We start from the raw sequence: 19,334 nt of genomic DNA on the forward strand, positions 1-19,334 counted from the left end.
TTGTTTATAAGTTGCAAGGCTAGTTCTGAATATTAGTCTTTTTATAAATTGCATAATGCAATGAATAATCAGACTAATGATCAGAACCTTTAAGTACTAGTTAAATAAAAATATCACGAATAAAAAAAAATAAAGTTTCTAGTAATAATTTGGACATCCAGTCTAATAAAAGGCTGACTGGTGTCTCTTACGTTGCTATTAAACCTGGAGTGGATACTAGAAAGTACTGGAAAAGGTAACCAAGTCTAAACTAGTAGTCTTCCTGGAATTACTACTAGTCAGAAATGAATAGCTGACATTTTAACCAGAGACCCCCATAGAAAAATGTGCAATGTGCTACCAGAAACAATGAAATAGTTGCTTTAATTATTGGGATGGTGACTAGTACCAGCATGTAATTAGTAAAGGTGAAACAAACTAGAGATGGTTAAAGTAGTACAACAGATAGATAAGTTTAAGGTAATAATTCACCCAAAAAGTGTAAATTCTACACTGTACTCACCCCCTCACATCGTTCCAAACCTGAATGACTTTATTCTGCAGAACACAAAAGCAGATAATCTAATGAATATCCAAGTTGGGTGGGTATCATGACCGTTCATTGAATTTCCAGATCTCAAAACGTGTTAAGCCACAAACACACCGGAGAGCAGTGGCAGGTGCAAATTGGCTTAAATGTTTATCACCGGAATCAACCGATTTTGTTGACACTCGGGTGCTTCATTAAGAATAAACGCGAGTTACAAATGTACTGACATCGTATTGACCATCCAGTCGGATGCCACTCTTTAAGGAATAAATGTTAAAACAACTTGCCATTTCATATGTTCAGGGCTGAGCTGCTCAGTGAACTGTAACATATGCATGCAGATTGGTTTGCTCTGAAGGCATACAGTGACCTCGCTCTAGATAGAGCAGCTACTGTTCCTTCAGTGGACACAGATGATTTTATTCCACAAAAATAAAAAAAATGACAATGAGATAAAGCTCAAATTCTTATAAAAGTGGTAATCTTTATTTAAACCTGAACTACAGTGTACATGACAGATGCACAACATAGCTACAGGGTACAGACAAAATATGCCAGATTTATAAAAACACAACATACTACAAATTATTACGAAAAACGATACAGATATTTTTAGATGGCAATTCATTCATCTCACATCTACAGACAGAAAGCACAAAATATGCTTTTCTGCAATGTGCATAATCAACTCAATGCCACACAATTATGATGAAGCAAAAAACATGACATGCTTTGAGTTTCTAAGCATTTACATTACTGCAAACAATAAAGAGCGAGTCTTGGTGACAAAACAGAACAAAAGCATTTGCTGGGTGCTTTTACTTTATATAGTTGCTGTTTGTACTATTATGCATACATGTCCTCACGGTCAGCATTATAGAGTTCACCTTCCTGCAAAGAAGCGAAGTTGAGGAAGTGAGATGGTCTGTGAACTTCATGGTAGAACTCTTTCGGGTTGGCCAACTGTAGGTCATACTTCATGTTAGGGTCATGGCGAACACCTAGAATGAGGGGGGGGAATAGAAACGCATAGTGTCATATCTGAAAGGATTTTTTTAAAAAGGTTTAAATCACTTAAATTATATCATTAATTTAAAGCTATGCTCACCCATGAAGTTGTAATTCCAGGAAACCTGGCCAGGCACCATGAAGAAGCCAAGGAAACGGTCAGACAAGAGCATCTGTACTCTTTCGTAGTGAGAAGGCAAGTAACCTTTGGGGTTATTACCCTTATCTGTGTTTTGCCTACCCCACTCATACCCACTAGGAGTCAGCTTGTATGCTGTCAGCGTGCAGGAACCAGGGGTGAAACTAGATAAGCAAAACCAAATGTTAAACTCACAAAAGCAGTGTCAAATACATTATAACCAGATAAACATTACACAGCCGCAGTGCATTAGTATGCTAAATATGTACCTGCAAGTAATAATGATAGTCTTCTCGCCATCCCAGGATGGGTTGTCAGCCATGACCTTTGCGTGAGTGGTGACATCCTGAGGAGAAAGCTGGGGCGATTCATTGGGCTGCGTATGGATCCATCCAAGAGGTTCCATTTCCTATGAAAGATAAAGACGGCATTCAAACGGTTTGATACGGCTAGGAAGAACGTAGATGGCTGATAACACCAAACTACAGACATATGCATGTGTGTAAAACACTGACCTTCAAGTACTCGTGTTGTGGCAGCTGGTTGGGCAGGTGAACCGTCTGATGCGTACCCCACTGTGGCACCATCACAATGCAGCGGATCTCTTTTACCTGAGGGTTATCTGGAGGGCTGGTTCCATAGAGATAACCTGCAATCTATAGGCATAAAAAAAGACAAAAAAGGTTTAGGATACTTCTAAATGAACCAAAGGAAGAGGATCTATAAGAGAAATCATGTTAAGACGACAGTTCATCTAACCTGAGCACGCAGATCTGAGATGCAGATGAACTTCTTCAGAACGTTCTTGGGCAGGATGTAAGTGTATCCAGTCTCTTTGATGTCATCCGATGATACGTAGATGTGATTAGTACGTAAGTGCAAGTTGGCAGCAGAGATCGCCCTGTGAGATCGGGAAAACAGTTAAACTCAATCTAGCTGTGTTTTAACAACTAAAAAGACAAGACAGACATGGAGAACTTTACACACCTAACTCTCCATTCAGTTTTGGAAGAGAAGGTCTGCGTCTCGTAGTTGCTGGTGGTGGAGGTGATAATCTCATCCCCGTGTTTGTTTACAGTGCGAGTCTGTGTGGCCGTTAGTTGAGATTGCTCCTTGGTCTGCTTCTCGATCTCAGCAATCTGCTGTCTCTGCTGGGATGGAGCCGAGATCTCCATACCCAGGATGATGTCCCTGATTTCAGACTGGGTCAAAGACGCCACATTCACACTGTGAAGGAGGGGGAAAAAAGTTCAAATGTAAGAAGGTAAACTTCAAAAAAATATATTTTTTCAGTATGCACTCAGAAGTCAGCATTTGTTCCATAGCACTCACTTGTTCTTCTTGCCATAGTCAGCCAGGATGAGATCTTTGAGCTGCACCTCCACTTTGATCCACTCCTCATCGGTCAGAGTGGGCCAGATGTGATGGGGCTCGGTGATGGTGGTCTTGTCAGGCTTCAGGATAACTTTGGCACGGTCATTATTGACATGAAGTGCTCTCAGGATTAAGATCAAACGAGAGAAAGCCTAGGCAACACAAATGTACAATGGTTAAAGACCTTATGAGTAGTGTAACCCTCAGAGGCAACAAATGATTAGGTCAAAATTATAGTATAAGTGCTGGATTTACAGTGTAAGAGGAGATGGTCTTCAGCCAGTCATCGTACAGATTGAACAGGACCATCTGAGGCTCTGTGGCCTTCAGAATGAGGTCTCCAAACTTCTCCACTTTCAGACATGCCTGGAAGGGCAGCTGGAGCTCAGAGCCCTTGATTACAATGTTGGGGAAGTCCAGCAAGTGCACCTGAGAAAAACAGACAGCTGTTAATCTAAAAGTTAACATATACAGATGTTAAAATAATTTCCAGAGCATTAGCTCAGTTAATTTGCCTTTCACAGTTTTAATGGGTGTTTCTAACCTCAAGAGGATCCAACATGCCCTTCCTGGTCACAATAATCTGTTTGGGCTGCTCTTCAACAGGCAGCGATCGAATCAGGGCAGCCACTTCTTCAGCAGTCTTCCACTTAGCCAGCTATAAAAACAGAAAAAGTGCAACTCAGCAAAACCTAAAAACAATTGAGTGACTGACTGAAGACAAAAAAATAACTGCACGGAGACAAAACACAAGACTGACCTGTCCGAGACGCTTTTGTCCTGCCCATACAGAAGTGTGAATGATCTTCAGGAAAAGCTGTCCAGTTCTGGGGTTGAAGATGAAAATTGCTCCATTGATTGGTTTGGTGGTCAAGTTACCTTCAAAAGTCTAAAACATGGATAAAATGTAAACAAATTAGACATTTTAGCACACAACCCAAGATAACAACAGGAACACCATAAAAGACATCTACATATTAAATTCACTTGCCTTGTGGATGGTGACTCTGTACACATTGGTGTCATCCACAAACCAGATGATCTGGTTGGAGAAGAGCTCTCCATAGTTCTGGGAAGATAGGTAAGGCTCAGTGGGCTCTGAAGAGTAGAGTTGCAGACCCTTGCGGATTCGCTCTCTCAGCACATACAGAGCAGGGTTGGCCTTCATTATCTTCGCCATGGCCTGCTGGATCAGGGGCTTGGCTCCAGGGAACCAGTTTCCATAAGCACTGAAGAGAGAGAGAGAGAGAGAGAGAGAGAGAGGACAAATCAAATACTTTAGCAGCTGCTCTGTCACTGTTTTTGGGATGTGTAACCGAAGTTGTACTTTACTGTGTGACATAAAATCACCTACACAACATGACAAAATACTGACCTGTGAAGGTTGTAAGCCAGATCAATGGCAATCAGGACTCCAGTGGGTGATGGGTAAATACTCATGTTGTCAGTGGTGTAGTCCAAGAACTTGGCCCTGGCATATCGCTCAATGTCATGGGAGTCGTAGTCACCCCATCTGAGCTGAATGTCAATCCAGTACTTCTGTGTGGTGGTGCTGTCCATAACATCCCTATAGAAAGAAACACAAGAAAATATGATTAAGGCATTTTCTATCTGGTTATCCTTGCGAGCACTACTCGTGACATTCATGCTTCCTCTTGATATCTTAGAACTCAACATATCTATTATGCTCAGTCACATACTTGGAGTCTGCTAGAAGCGAGGGACGTGAGACATTCCACTTGTAGGATGCAAACAACAGAATGTCAGCACAGGAGGAATTCATCTTGTAAGACTTCCTGGGATGGATTGTCTCTTTCTGGACAGTCTCGATCTCCAAAGCATCCAGCTCTTGGTCAAACACCTACAAAAAGCCAACAAAAGCTTACTGATGGCACTCTTCAGCACAACTCTGAATAAGTCAATTGTTATTAAGTTCAGTCTAAAGTGTAAAACCACAGTCCTACTTACACTGTAATGTAGGGTTTCATTAAATAATCATGCATTATATTAATTGTATAATATCCTGACCTAAGGAAACATCTATTTACCTGACAGAGATCCATGACGACGCTCTCATGAATCTTCTGCCACAAGTGAGCTCTGAAGATCTGGATCAGAGAGATCTTGAGCGTCGGGATTTTACCATGCATGAAGATTCCAGTAAGGTCCAACTGCACCTGGAAACCCACATATACCTACAAGAACATCAAGAGAATGAGTGAGTCTCAATAAAAAGGGGGTGAAAAAAAAAAAGCAGCTTTGAACGCTTTTTTCCCCACCCCATTTCTAAATGCAGTTGCTTCTCATAGACTTACATTGGCTCTGTTGATTGTAGGAGACCACCACAAGGTGAATCGTCGGTTAGGAATCTGGTTCAGACCAGATCTCTGAGCATTGGTGAGTTTCTTCCATTTCATGGACTCTTCGAAACCACTAGCCTTCTCCCTATAGAAGATCAAAATGTTAAATAAACTTTTTTTTGCCAAAATTAACTAAATTGAAAGTTTCTGCTAAATTCATTGCGTTTATCAATTAAAAAAAAAAAAAAAAAAAAGATATTAGGGTCTCAAACTATGGGTTAACTGTACTGGATATGTCAAAATAAAAAGATCTTACCAGAAGAGACCTTCCCACGTGGGGAAGTAGGTTCCCTTGAACAGAGTGTGCTCGAGAATGCCTTCCACCCCTCCAAGTGCCTGGATCATGTCTGTACGGTAGTTGTTCAAATTCCACAATTTTCCATCATGCCTTTGGTGAGTCCACCAGAATGGATTTTGCTTCAGAACCTGAAAACACATTCAAAAATCTTTAAAACACCACGAAAATAAATCTGACTGGTGTGTGGCATTGCAGTTAACGTGCAATGTTTCCCAGATAGAAAGACTTTTACCTGGTACTGTTTGAAGTCTGTTCTGACTCTCCAGCCCTTGTCATAAGCAAGTGTGTGTCTGTCCTTCTGGAAGAGGGTGTTGATACGTGGAATACCTCTGTCCCAGGAGTCCTCCAGATCTTCCAGTGTCAAACGTCTGAGGAGTATCAAATTCATTTTAATAAGCTTGAATACATCAACATCAAGATTTGGCTTTGGTTAAGAGGACAGTACCTGTTCTGAGCAATGGCCTCCTGGCGCTTGAGGGCGTATTCGGCCCAAACTCTCTGAGAGTCAATGAACTCGCTCTCCCATGGCTGGATGTAACGGTACAGATTAGGAATCAACTGATCTTCCTCGTGACTCATTCCAGAGCGGAAATGAGTGATTCCCACATCAGTCTGTTTTGACCACCTGAGCAAAAAACAGTAGAACTATCATCAATAGCCTGAATCTGTGGTTGCATATTCATTTCATTAAAGTTGTATCAAACCAAGGAAACAGCAACAAAAACAGCAATTAACTTACCGAAGGTCAGACTGTGGGATTAGTACGTGTCCCATGGAAAGCATTCCCAGTCCACCCAACTCCTTAGGGGTGTAAAACACCACAGGAGGGAAACGGCTGGGCATTTTGGAGTTCAAACCAATCTTGATACGGGTTTGGATCTTATTCTCACACTTCACCAGCAGGTCCAGAAGCTCTTGAGTGTTGACCACAGCTTCACGGAAATACGTCATCAGACCAATCAGAGCTGTGTTCCACTTATTCACAATCTGAGAAGAGCAACATTATGTAAAACCAAGTGCAAAATGGGAAATTAGTTCCTGATACCTATTACATATTACATAAGTATGGATGTTTTGCTGTTAAGGTTCAAGGCTCATACCTTAGTGAAGGTGGTGGAGCCAGAAGCCATAAGAATTTGTCGCACTCTGTTGTGGAACCTCTGCATGGACTCATCATCTACACGCAGGAAACACTGTGCTGTCCTTTCCTTTGTTACCTAAAAACCAACATACAATTATCCACCATCCTTTCTGATGTGCCAACAGTTATTTTACAGATTGTTTGTAATTCTACTTACCTCGTTCTGCAAATTCCAAACACCATCTTTGTGCGTAAACTCCTCATAACTAGTGCGGCACTTCGGGAGGATGCGACACTCAAAGCCACACATATTGAAAAGCAGGTTGGGGTTGTCCTTGCTGTACACAGACACAAAGCTGTTCTCCCACTGAACTGTCGTCACAGAACGAGGGAGTCGATTCTTGATGTCCCAGAACACAGCACGGCCCCTGTGCGATTATAAGGAAATCAATTATACCACATGCATTTGTCTATGATATATTAACGTGTCCAGAAGGAGCAAAGTCTAGAGCGCTTACAAGTTCACATCATGTTTCATCAGTCTCATCCTAGCATCACGGGGCCAGCATTTCTTGTTGTTGTAGCCCACAATGTTCTCATTGTTGGGATCCGGGTGCTCGGTCAGGTATCTCTGGATCAGATCTCTCGCCTCATCAGCAGAGAACCTACACACAGCAGAACCAGAATATAATTACATTAATAAAACAGCAACTTTAGAAGAAAAAAAATCTCAACTGCAAAACAGGAGACTTCCTTCATCTGCACTACTAACCTGAAGAAGATGTGAATGCGGTCTATGTATCTGCAGTAAAGACGGATGGGATGGGCACTCTCAGTGGCCGTGTCCTGGAAGCTGAGGAAGTCATTGGGCATCTGAGGAGGGCCAGCCATCTCACTTGCTCTGTGCAGACCGAGCACCAGCAGGTCCATCACCAACCCATAGTACTGCACGATGAAAGAGGCAAACTGCAGGCCACGGATAATACCATACGAGTTTGTGTGGTTCATGTCCTGCAAAGAGAAAATACAGACATCTAAAATCAACCCAAGCAGTGAATGGAAATTTCTAATATGAACTTCTCAAATGCATTAAGAGGGAAATATGAATTTTATCAATGGAAAGTATTGTGCAATAAACGGACCTTATAGTTAATGACAACGTTGTTTTTGGCCGTCATATAATCGGCAATGTTGTGATCCACAATGAGACGCAGAAGCCTGTTCAGCAATGTCAAGTCAATTTTCTCGTACATCTTCTCGTAGCGAGACTCCAGCATGACGTTACATTCACCCTCTGCTGTCTCCCACACATCCTGCAGGTTGTTGATTCCTAGTAGACATAATTAGAAATGTTAATGAAATTGAAAATGAAATTTTAATTAACATTATCCTTTAATTAACCCTCATTTATCCAGTGTACAAGATCTCTAGAATAACATTACAATAGTTTGATGTCTTAAGATAACCAGTCACAATTAGAGGTAGACGGTATTTGCCAATGTTTTAATTATTGGCATTAGCAGATGAAATTCTGCATGCCCGATAAATGATGAATGGGACTTTTAGCGATGGGACTTTCAGTTAGACAACACCAGCACCTGAGCGGAGATTAACAATTATTTAAATAATCAGATATAAAGTGCTAAACAAAGAAAGTAAACTGTATATAAAAAATTATTTAAGTGTTTAGCGTTCTATTGTTAGTAATATAAAAGAAAATTCTACGTTTTTCATATACTGTCAACATTTCAGCTTTATATCGGCATCGGCCATCAAAATATCCATACTGGTCGACCACAGTAAATTGATCTCACCTTGGCACCATTTGTACACTAGCAGTGGAGGTGGCTCTGTGTCAGCTGGCTTGATCCAGGGTGGGAAAAGCCTGCGCTTGTCAGCCTCATACCACAGGTACTGATCCAGGTACGCGTCAGTGATCTTTTCCAGAGGTTCAACATCGTAAACCGGCACCAGATGACTGTAAAGGTCCATGAACTCAATGCCCACCTAGAGAGAAAAAGAACCACTTCAGATGCAATCTAGGACCAATAATGGGCTTAGAGGATGCTTGTGGTTACATGAAATGCATTTAAATGTTGAATGTGTGCAAACCTCTTTGAAGGCTCTCTGAGTGAGGAGGTGACGTTTGATTCTGGACAGAGCCTCGTGAGGGTTGTCATAGGCCTGCTCAATCAGACCCAACTCCTCACGCTGTGACTGGTTCAGCCTCGACTTCACACTAATTAAAAGGAATAAAGCAAAGTCAGAAAAGATGCAATCTACACAAAACCAGCGCATCCACCCAGGTTGCTGTTATGGGACAGGACTGGCCTGACCTGTAAGCCTCCTTGAGTCTCTCCAAAGCCAGGATGAGCAGCTTAGTGTCATGTTTGTAGGAGAGAGGAGGGAAGGGGATCGGAGAGAACCGACGACTCTCCAGCCAGTGCACTGTGGTGGTATAGATGGCCACGGCCTCTTCAGCAGTGATGTAAGGCCCATCCTATAAGATAAAATATTAAATCACTCAATGTGTTCTTTCATGGTAATAGCAACCTGTTCAAAGTCTTCCAGGACATTTTATGTTACTCAAGAAATGTACCTTCAGGTAATTGTGCTGTCTCTCTTGCTCTGCCTTTAGGTAGAGTCGAGTGAGACGTCCCAGGTTCTTCTTGCACACCGTCTTATCCACAGTAGCTCCTCTTCTGATTCTCTCACGGTTGTAGTGGGCCGTATTGGTCCACCAGTCAGCTTTGGCCTTCACGTAGCGGAGAATCATGTTCTCGATGGGGGTTGGAAGCCCAGGAACCTGAAAAAAAAAAAAAGATCACTTAATGGTAAACTCTGAAATTGAATAACATACCATTAATAGGCAACAACAAATGACCAAAAATGTACCTTCCAGGGGATGTTGGCCTTCCAGCACCTCCATGACTCACTGAGATGCTGCAAAATGGTTCTAGCCTTGTTCTGCTTGATACCCTCAGGCATCATATCCAGGATGTCATGCATCACAGCAGCTCTCAGCTCAAGATCAAAGTGAGATTCCACACGCTGTTTGGTCACAGTCTTGGCAACACCCTTAGAGTGTCGACCTAAATGGAATTACACAATAAATCAGCACTTGGTAACTTATAAAATTTGACTACATCTTTCTACATGATTTTTGCAAACAAAAAAAAAAAGCTAATTTTACCCTCAAACTGCCTGGCCAGAAGATTGCCAAGCCACCGCTCCAGAAGAGGGGTGATGCCTCTCATAAAGAACAGCCAGACTCTCCACCCTGGAGCCCAGAACCCACAGCCTGGACCTTTTCCAACTGGGCCCTAAATAAAAAACATGTAACTTTAGATGCAAGGCATAGCACCAATCCAAACTTTGATTCAATCAACAAAATTATGTATTTATTTGCATTGAGTGTTACTCACTGTGTTGAAGCGGTAGTAGATGAGATGCTTCAGGTCTTTGCACATTCTAATCTGCCTCATGAGCTTGTACTTGTAGCGGTACATGCCAGTCAACTGACCGACATGGGCAAAGATGTACTGCAGTCCATCTGACAACTACAGGATAGACAGAAGACTTTAGTAATGAAAAAATGAGAATGGTACGGATTAGCTACACAGAAACCACTCATACCTGGAAAGCATCAACGTTTCCAAGCCTGTACTGCACATGACTGTCCACCACAAGCTTGCTCAATCGCAGAACCTCGCGGCACAAGTGGAACGCGTTTCCAAATCTGGACTTCTTACGTTCCTTTGTTGTGAGGGTTTTCACAGGCTTCAAGTTGAAGTTGTAGTCCAAGTGCAAGTAGTTGAGGTTCTTTCTGTGAATCAGCAGGTTCAGCATGTTGTAGCCCTGCCGGCACACCTGGAGACCAACTTCTACCCAGTCCAGCTTTGTAGACTGGAAGAATTTGGTGGCCTTGAAAGAACGGAACAGGTATCTAAAATAGATAAGAGAAAAGGTAAGGAAAAAGGAAAATCATCATTAAATGCATAAACACTTTTCCATGGAACAAGCTCTGGAATAGCAACCTCACCTCTTTTTCTGTGCCTTAGGTGGTCTGTGTTTTAGAGCGTTTAGCACGTAGTACTTCAGGAGCTTCTGGTAAGACACACGCACCTTCACAGGTTGGCCTGCAGGACAGTGCTCACGATACCTGAAGATGTTTGGAGAAACAAGAGCCTCTAATCAAACATTATAGCCTTCTTGCATGGTCTCAATACTCAAACCCTACATGGGTTAGGGGCCAGACACACAGAACACTTTTTTGCGTTGAATAACACGAGACACAAGGCAGTGAAAAAAAAAAGTGGAATGCAAAAATGTGTTGTGTGTGAAAACTCCCTTTCAGTGTGCAAATGCAGTATACTGTATTATACAAACCAGTTTTTAATGAGAGGCACATCAATAGCCCGTCTGGTTCTTCCTGAGCGGAGATTGAATGGACGAGGTGCCCACAACAGTGCAATTCCATTAGCTGTGTTGTCAGTGTAGAGGGGCGTCTCCTTCAGGAATGGCTCTACATACTCAGGAAGTTCAAACTCCTCATCATCATCTGGCAATGGCTCTTGGCTCTATGGAGAAAACACAAGCTTGCAATTAGTATGGGGAAGAAACTTACATCCAGTTTAATTAAACAGTTTAATTTCTGACCTTCACAGAGTGCCTATGAGAGATGGGGTTGATCAGAGGGTCAAAGTAGAAGGCAGGCAGATCAGGATCCTCAGTCTTGATGAACACCACGTTTGGTGTGTGGTACCTGCATGGACCAACAGATATCATTGGTTCAGCACAAGAATTTGTATAGAACAATAAAATCATAGGTATGATAATGTTTCGTACCAGGTGAGGTGCACATGATGCGGCAGGTTATTGTACAGGTAAGGGAATGCAATTTTGTATTCAGTCCTGATTGGCTGCCTGATAATGATCTTGTTGATGTCATTGAACTCATTCCAGTCTTCATCCCTGTAACCATAACAAGTTAAGACTTCTGGAGAAAATAAAACATAACAATCAATAATGCTACAGGATGGACACAGTACGTACTGGAGGTTAATATCTCTGACAAGCGGCTCAAATTTGGGCCCCCCTGGAATGGCCATGTTCAAAGCTTTGGAGGTGAAGAAAGCCTTCAAGTCAAACAAGTAGAAGTAGTTTCCATCCACCAAGTCTGTCAGCAGCTGATTAGCCAATCGATACAGAGTGGACATCATTGGTAAAGTGAACTGCCAGCGTCTGTATGTGGTCCCATTCACATATCTGTGAAGGGAAAAGATAAATCATGAGCAAAAGAAACAAGCTAACCATATTTTTACAACCGTCACTAACACTCACTTTGTGGTATCTTTTAGAGGTTGATGCTCATACAACCAGTCTACAACAGAAGAATCCTCCTCATTGTCCAGCTCCATCTGGATTGCCTCCAGAGGCTCAACATCTAGGATGTTGTCTGCATAATCTAATGGAGGCTCTTCATCATCAAATGGGGGGAAACGCATGCGCTTGAAGTGCCGCCTGTCTCTCTTCTCACGACGCATCATGATCCACATTGTGCTGGTGAAAAAAAAAGACGTTTTTTGAAGGGCTGCATGATAATTCTGAATAAAACCGAAATTGCAGTATGAAGAAAAGCTTTAAGGGCTCTAAGCAGTTTTCCGCTTAAATAAAATCTTGATGGCTTATTGTTTGAAAATTAAGAAATGGAAATAGCCATACATATTAGTAATGTGTTTTTTCAGTTGTACTGTGGAATTTTTTTTTCTTTCTTAAATACGCTTTTTATTTGGCAGTTAAATATACAAAAAAATATATAAACATAAGTTTTACTACTATAATTATTGGTGAAGCCTTAAAAACAACTACAACAAACCTTAAATTTTACACAAAAAATCTAAATTCTATATTTTTTCCACAGATCGTGCAGCCCTAAGTTTCAATCCCTGCTCTGAAAGTGTTGTGTTCGTATGCTGTCACCTACCCCCACTGAGCAATGTACACCGGCTCAATAACCCATGGGATTTCGTTAACAAAAGAAATGGCGCCTGTAATGTGGTAGAGCACAGGAACATCTCTGATCTGCTCCCAGGGCATGGGCATGTTCTCCAGCAGTTTGAGTACTGCATGGGGCATATATTTCAGTGCCCTACAAACAAAAAGCAACACAATGTTAATAAAGAGCATACATAAAAACATAACTGTCTATGTAATAATGTTTGTAATGTAATGTGCTTACCCAAGGTAGACCCTCTTGTCGTGACGAAATTTCCTGTTCGTCATATCACCATGATCCCTGATGATTTTTCGCACATGCTCAGGTGGCATGTCCTCTTTCTGAGCATCAACAAAGCCAAATTTCCTTTTCTCAGAGTAGCGTTTGGCCTGAAGCTGCTGCCATTTCCGAGCTACAACAGAGTAACAAGCAAAAGAGAAACATGTCACTAAACATTCCGAGTTGGTATATGACTTAAGCTAAATCTGGATACATTTGAAAACGCATTGTTTCCTATATGTTTTGGCCTTCCATCCATACTGACACAACATTTGTCATGCGAAACAGAGCTTTCTGAAAAATGGATTTTTATATGGATGCATTATTAAGTAATGAGAAAAATAGCCTGAGCACTTTATTATAGTCTTTCGGTATCATCTCAGGGAGCTTTTATTGCGTTTTATGCTTGCGCAGTAAGATGATTTCAGTGGTTTCCAACGTTTCAGTGTGTACAAGAAACTTTTTAAAAACGCTAGTGTGGACGGTGAGTTAAAAATGAACTGCATGATCAAATGATGTGAACTCACCTTTCTCTTGCAGTTTCTCCTCGGTCATGTAATCTGGTATTGGAGCAACGGCAGGAGGAGGTGGAGGAACACCTGGAGGCATTGTCCCAGGAACACCTCTGTAGGGGAATGCAGCTGCCATGGCAGCGTCTACTGGAAGATAAAACAGTAATACACAAAATATATGAGGTCAGACTTCAAAACATGCATACAGGAACACGTTAAAGTTGATCGCAATACAACACGGCCATACGAACAGAAGAACCACAACAGCGTGACTGACTATCCAGTAACTGTTAGAAAAAAAGAAGTGAAATCAAAGAAAAGGCAAATTGTTGGTTGTAAAAGAAAACTCTAACTTAACTAAAATGCAAAAGTTTGGCCAACTAACGTTACTTCAACAAAATCCCTAAACCACATCAATGAACTTAACCGACTAACTTGACTATGGCGCCTGAACTGTTTTCCTATCGGATAGAAACTTGCAAGCCTGTGTTTACTGATTAAATACAACCGACAGGTACACTTTTCAGGTTAGACATTTTGCAGCTCAAATAAAAATATTTATGATTTGTAGGCATGGATGCGCAACACTATTCGTTTCTTCGGCCTCAATAAAGCAGGAGTTAGCATGTTAGCTTAGCTTACCGCATATTACACAAACAAACTGTTTCCGCAAACAAGCATTGCCAGAGATAAAGTAATACTTTTAAAAATAAAAAAACAATTAAATAAGAAGCAGCGTGCGCTCGTGTAAATCAAAATAGCTTACTGTTAAAAGCAGTTTCTCGCCAATGAATGTAGTTGTGTGCTTGGTTTGTGCTCGGCAGAATGGCGTACCATGCACGTTGTGCGTATGGTCTTTCGATTCACGAATGCGTTTTACGTATCTGGAAGATCCTACCTCAACGGAAATGATGTATTTACGAAACAGAACGTAAGAAAATGCGTAGGGCCCAACTTCCGGATATGACACCGGATATGAAAAGTGCTCTTTTTGTCCTTTTCATGTTCCCTGTTATTTTAGTTCATTCATAGTTGTAAACTGGTAAGATTGTTTGAATATGTTTTGAATGAAATGCATTATTATAAGAAAATTATACCAAATTTTCTATTGAATTAATATTAATGTATTATACAACGTATATAACCACTAAATTAGCAGGATATATTATGTTATGTATTACAGTTATGTTATGTTTCTACACTTAAGACTACTTCCACAAAATATTTCCTTTCAATTTCTTTTTTTCCTTTTTAGCATTTTACAGTTTGTACCACATATGAAAACAACGGCAGAGTCACTTGACCTGATATTTTTCTCAAAATTACTGTCCCTCCCCCAGCATGTCTATATCCCCAATGATACAAAACAGTACTAAAGGCTTAAACTTAAATGAATTCACTCTGAAACTAAAATTATTTTTGCAGTTCCGCAAAACGCATTTTACAGAAACAAGTGGTAAACAGGCTAAACATTTTCATTTACAGGCCCACAAATGCACACAAAATGAATGCATTTGAAGTTTAAATTCAAAACATTTCTAACTGTAAGGGACAATATGGAATAATTTTGTTAAATTTACTCTTCTCGTCATACATCCATTATTATTTATTATTTAGGCTATTATTAGGCAATGGATACGCAACAAAACGCGCCAGCAGGTGGTGCTGATGCATATGTTGACATCAACAACCAACCAATCAATCAGACTTACTTATGCTGGGTACACACCAAAAGATAATCGGGCTGATTTTGGGCCGATTTCCCCCCTTCCGACAATCCTAGCTATGTCCCGATTATCTTGATGGTTCAACAGATTATCTTATCAGATTTTCCCTTGGTGTGAGGTGTGTTAAGAGTGTCCGAACCTGCTCGGAAGAACGTCGGAGCCGCCCCGATCGCGAATCGTAAATATTAAACATGTTTAATATTTACGATCAGAAATCCTGATGTGTGGGGGGAACCCCGAGGACAAACGCGCGCACGTTCTGGAGATTATCACGTGAAATGAAACAATATCCAATCAGAAAGTGAGATGATGGAAGACGGTCATTCTCACACACACACACACACACGCACACGCACATGCAGGAAGCTGAGTGTTATAAGGGTTCAGTGAGGGATTAAATAGGCTAACTTTTTCTAAAGAGAAAATAAATACAATAAAGAATAAATTAAGACAATAAAGAATGAATATATTACTGTAAAGGTTATATAATGGTGGGTACAATGTTTTGTTTTTTGTTTTTTGTTTTTTTAATGTGAATTTTCTGTGAAAATCATTCCAAACACTATCATCATAATTTCTTCTTGCATATCATCCGACATGCTTATTCTGAAGTCTCGCGAGATTTTGCGAGATTTCCTGTGTTCACAGTCGAGAATCTGGTTGAAAATCTGTTTGTGTGTGGTGTGCTGTCTTTGTCACATCATGGCACACCACACACTATAGGAGCAAAACGCTTAAATCTAGGATTTTTTGTCCTCATGTTTGTGGTCTATCACATTTTGAAAATCTTATAAGATGTAAAAAATCTTTTGGTGTGTACCCAGCATTAGAAGGGATAGTTCACCCAAAAATGAAACTTCTGTCGTCATTTACATCATTTACTTTTGTTCCAAACCTGTATGAATTTATTAATTCTGCTGAGCACAAAATATGATATTTAGAAGAACTGAAGAATATCGGTAACCAAACAGTTCATGGGACCCCATTGACTTCCATAGAAATACTATGGAAGTCAATCAGGGGCTCCATCAACTGTTTAGTTACAGTTTGGTAACCAACTGTTTGGTAAGAAAAGAAACTAAACAGTTGATGGAGCCCCTGATTGACTTCCATAGGTTTTTTTTGTTTTGTTTTTTACCATTCTATGGAAGTCAATGGGGTTCCATCAACTGTTTGGTTACCGATATTCTTCAATTCTTCTATCATCTTTTGTGCTCAGCAGAAGAAAGAAATTCATACAGGTTTGGAACAACTTGAGGGTGAGTAAATGATGACAGAATTTTCATTTTTGGGTGAACTATCCCTTTAAACTTTATCATGTAATCCGTGCTGCTTGCAAATAAATTAATACCTTTTTAATAATTAATAGTACAGGCCTAAAATAGACATATGTTCAGATTTGCATGCAATTTGAGAAATGCCATGGCCACATTTTAAGGGAACAGAAAAATGTAAATGAGATTAAACGAAATACGTTTTATCTATTCATTTTATTGGTCATATTTAAGAAAACTACAACATTTGAGAGGAATACTGCAGTAAAAGTTGCTTAAGAATAATTGTAGGACAGAGGAAATAGGATGCCACTGATATATGTGATGTTTCCTTTTTCCTCTAAAATAGTTGTTGCCGGTTATATTCAAGAGTGCTATTTTAAATGGCCTGTTACATAACTACGGCAGTACTGTTTACCATGTCAAAACACCCATAGTTATCTTTACCCTGCCCTTCACCCATTCTCACCTACCACACCTCAAATGAGTCCTCGATGTCCCTCTTCTACAAACAGGATCATTACTCCAGCGTTTACAGTCTCATAGTCTAAACCATCTGCAGTTGATCTGTGTTTGATTGTGATCTTTCATTCTGTCTGTCATTTCTCTTTGCTCTTATGCTGACCATCTGTTGTTTTTAGTGACCACAGCATATGGAGGCAAGACAACTAAAGTCATTAAACTGTCAACAGATAAAAACCTTCAGAAGTCAGTTTTATTACTCACTAAAGCTGACAGAGATCCATGTCTTTATCCAGATTTAGATCGTATTGTGCATGTGATGCCAAGGCCACTCTTTCCTGTTGATGCCCAGAAATCATGAATGTCTCAACTAATGTCACAGGTCAGAGGATGTGTGTCTCTGTCATTTCCCCTTCAGCAAGCTATATTTTACAGACAACATTGACACGTTTTTGGGGAATCTTATTCCGATGTAAAGACCTTCATTTAAAAACATATTAAAAGGAACTTAAAAATAACTTCCCAGCAAAAAGAACGTTCCCCTAACGTTAGCATGTTATTTTTGTGGAAACCAATTCCTAATGCTTTAGTAACATTTTATAAAGGAGTGAACATTCCCAGAACGTTCTGTTAGCTAATTCATTATTAAAAATCCATAAAGAATGCATGTAAGATATTGTCAAGCCATATGTTACATTCAACCCCCAATCCCCTCCTCCTTTCCCCTCAAAAAAGATATTTCCTTTAACTTGTCATCATCAAAAATCTGCTTGAAGTGTGTGCAGGGGAAATGGAGTGGGCTCCTCCGGTGTTTACCCCGGGAATGTCGAGGACAGGATGCTGAAGCCTAGAGGAAGCCCTGACGGCAGACTCTCAGCGCTCAGAGCAGCTCGGCGTCAGGGAACTCATCATTATAGTGCACATCTGGCTGTGAGACGAGTCCTGGACTCCCCTTACACATCTAAACGACCTGCATTGACTTTGTTTGGCGGCGGGTAAACTCTACATCAGCCTGATTTGCTTCACCTTTCTCTGTTTATATCTCGTCGTTTATGAATATCGTCCCTCTTTCTTCTGTATCCAATAGAGCAGAAGCACCAGTGAGGGTTGAACCCCCTCACAACAGTGGCTGCTAGTGAGGAAGGACACTCATAGAAAGTCAAAGAGACACATCATGATGGAGTTGAGGATCCAGCTGGTACCCACAGGAGAAATCATACTGTCTCCAGGGAAAAATGGAGAGATTTACTGCCATGGCTGCAATAATGTAAGTCGCTTTAGATCAAATCTCCTGCTAAATGAATAAGTGTCAGTCTAAGACAAGAACAGACTCTGCAACTGTATCAGAAAATCATTCAAAACTAATTTGGATAACTAAATAAAGACAAATGCACCCAGCAATTTCTTAACAAACTGCTTATTGTGAATAGCTGTCAGGATATATTGTGCTCAGCAAAGCATGTCATAGATTTGCATGCCCTAAAACCGAGGCTCATTAGAATTTTCCATGCTGTAAGCAAGACCTTGATTTTCAGCATATGCTTGTTTAGAATAAAAGCAACGGTTGCAAGTGATTGCAATAAATGCATGGTGTTTAGATTGCGATAACCCTTTCGAAAAAATACCAGACTACTCAATACACTGATTATTAACTCATTGAAAGATGCAGCAATACATAGCTGTTTTTTATATGGATTGTAATATTTAGATATCTCTATAGGTTTTTCCACTGACCATATAATGATTTTGATGAATAGGTCTGGATTGATCTAATAATACAGTCCAAGGAATGTGGGGTTTACACTAAAACCTGTCTGTGTGCAACGAAAATGACCATTAACTCTGACAGAAGTTTGAATGTTTCTTATGGATTGCATAAATGTTCCTAGTCTGGTTGGCATAAAGGAAAGGTGTTGTCACAATCCTTTAGCTCAAATATGCTTAGTTTTTCTTCCTACTTTGTATGAAAATCATTCTTTCGACTTGTTTCGTTCTGTTTGAAGATCTTTCTTTATGGTTCATTTGGTCTAGTGCTGGAATCTAGCTGATAAGAATATATTTTGCACATATTTTGTTAAGAAAAAAAACGTTTCTAATTTGAGAACCACTTAAAAACCACACAGTTAAGAATTCATTTAATAGCGGTTGGAATGGAATGCTACTTTGGTGAGGAAATGACACAGAAAATTCCGGAACAGCATACTTTTCCTGACTTTCTGGCAAGGTCGTGTCACCCTTGCTGGGTGTGTTTGAGTATGAGTGGGTCTGAGTGGGAAAAAGAGAGAGAGGTACG

General features: G+C 40.5%; 3 protein-coding genes across 4 annotated transcripts in view; 2 read left to right on the forward strand and 1 right to left on the reverse strand.

The window, feature by feature from the left end:
* The window catches only part of clip3 (CAP-GLY domain containing linker protein 3), a 769,717-nt gene that overhangs the window by 250,526 nt on the left and 499,857 nt on the right, over positions 1 to 19,334 (forward strand). The window lies entirely within an intron of this gene.
* On the reverse strand, positions 984 to 14,448 carry prpf8 (pre-mRNA processing factor 8). Of its 2 annotated transcripts, none has more exons than XM_079885992.1 (42): positions 14,345 to 14,448; positions 13,594 to 13,725; positions 13,031 to 13,199; positions 12,776 to 12,940; positions 12,133 to 12,351; positions 11,845 to 12,057; positions 11,638 to 11,763; positions 11,449 to 11,554; positions 11,179 to 11,369; positions 10,832 to 10,951; positions 10,426 to 10,735; positions 10,215 to 10,349; positions 9,983 to 10,112; positions 9,685 to 9,881; positions 9,389 to 9,595; positions 9,126 to 9,289; positions 8,902 to 9,028; positions 8,604 to 8,796; positions 7,932 to 8,119; positions 7,562 to 7,800; positions 7,308 to 7,454; positions 7,007 to 7,217; positions 6,809 to 6,925; positions 6,448 to 6,695; positions 6,154 to 6,333; positions 5,941 to 6,076; positions 5,667 to 5,836; positions 5,366 to 5,495; positions 5,099 to 5,245; positions 4,751 to 4,911; positions 4,426 to 4,617; positions 4,042 to 4,279; positions 3,811 to 3,939; positions 3,595 to 3,708; positions 3,306 to 3,479; positions 3,009 to 3,202; positions 2,664 to 2,903; positions 2,436 to 2,577; positions 2,192 to 2,332; positions 1,946 to 2,085; positions 1,638 to 1,840; positions 984 to 1,530 (listed from the first exon to the last, which is right to left on the reverse strand). In XM_079885992.1, exons 2-42 carry the CDS (start codon positions 13,712 to 13,714, stop codon positions 1,376 to 1,378), a joined length of 7,029 nt encoding a protein of 2,342 aa, XP_079742118.1. In that variant the 5' UTR covers positions 13,715 to 13,725; positions 14,345 to 14,448; the 3' UTR covers positions 984 to 1,375. The 2 variants fall into 2 exon arrangements, with proteins under 2 accessions (XP_079742118.1, XP_079742119.1); XM_079885993.1 differs by having other exon boundaries at positions 13,594 to 13,722; positions 14,345 to 14,444.
* myo1cb (myosin Ic, paralog b) overlaps positions 17,914 to 19,334 on the forward strand; it is a 46,461-nt gene continuing 45,040 nt past the window's right edge. The window contains exons 1-2 of the mRNA XM_079885998.1: positions 17,914 to 18,036; positions 18,129 to 18,308. Of these exons, the coding sequence (XP_079742124.1) occupies positions 18,216 to 18,308 (93 nt within the window). The 5' untranslated portion in view covers positions 17,914 to 18,036; positions 18,129 to 18,215. The remainder of the gene's footprint in view (positions 18,037 to 18,128; positions 18,309 to 19,334) is intronic.

Source organism: Squalius cephalus (assembly GCF_949319135.1).
Source record: "Squalius cephalus genome assembly, chromosome: 11".
Taxonomy (NCBI): domain Eukaryota; kingdom Metazoa; phylum Chordata; class Actinopteri; order Cypriniformes; family Leuciscidae; genus Squalius; species Squalius cephalus.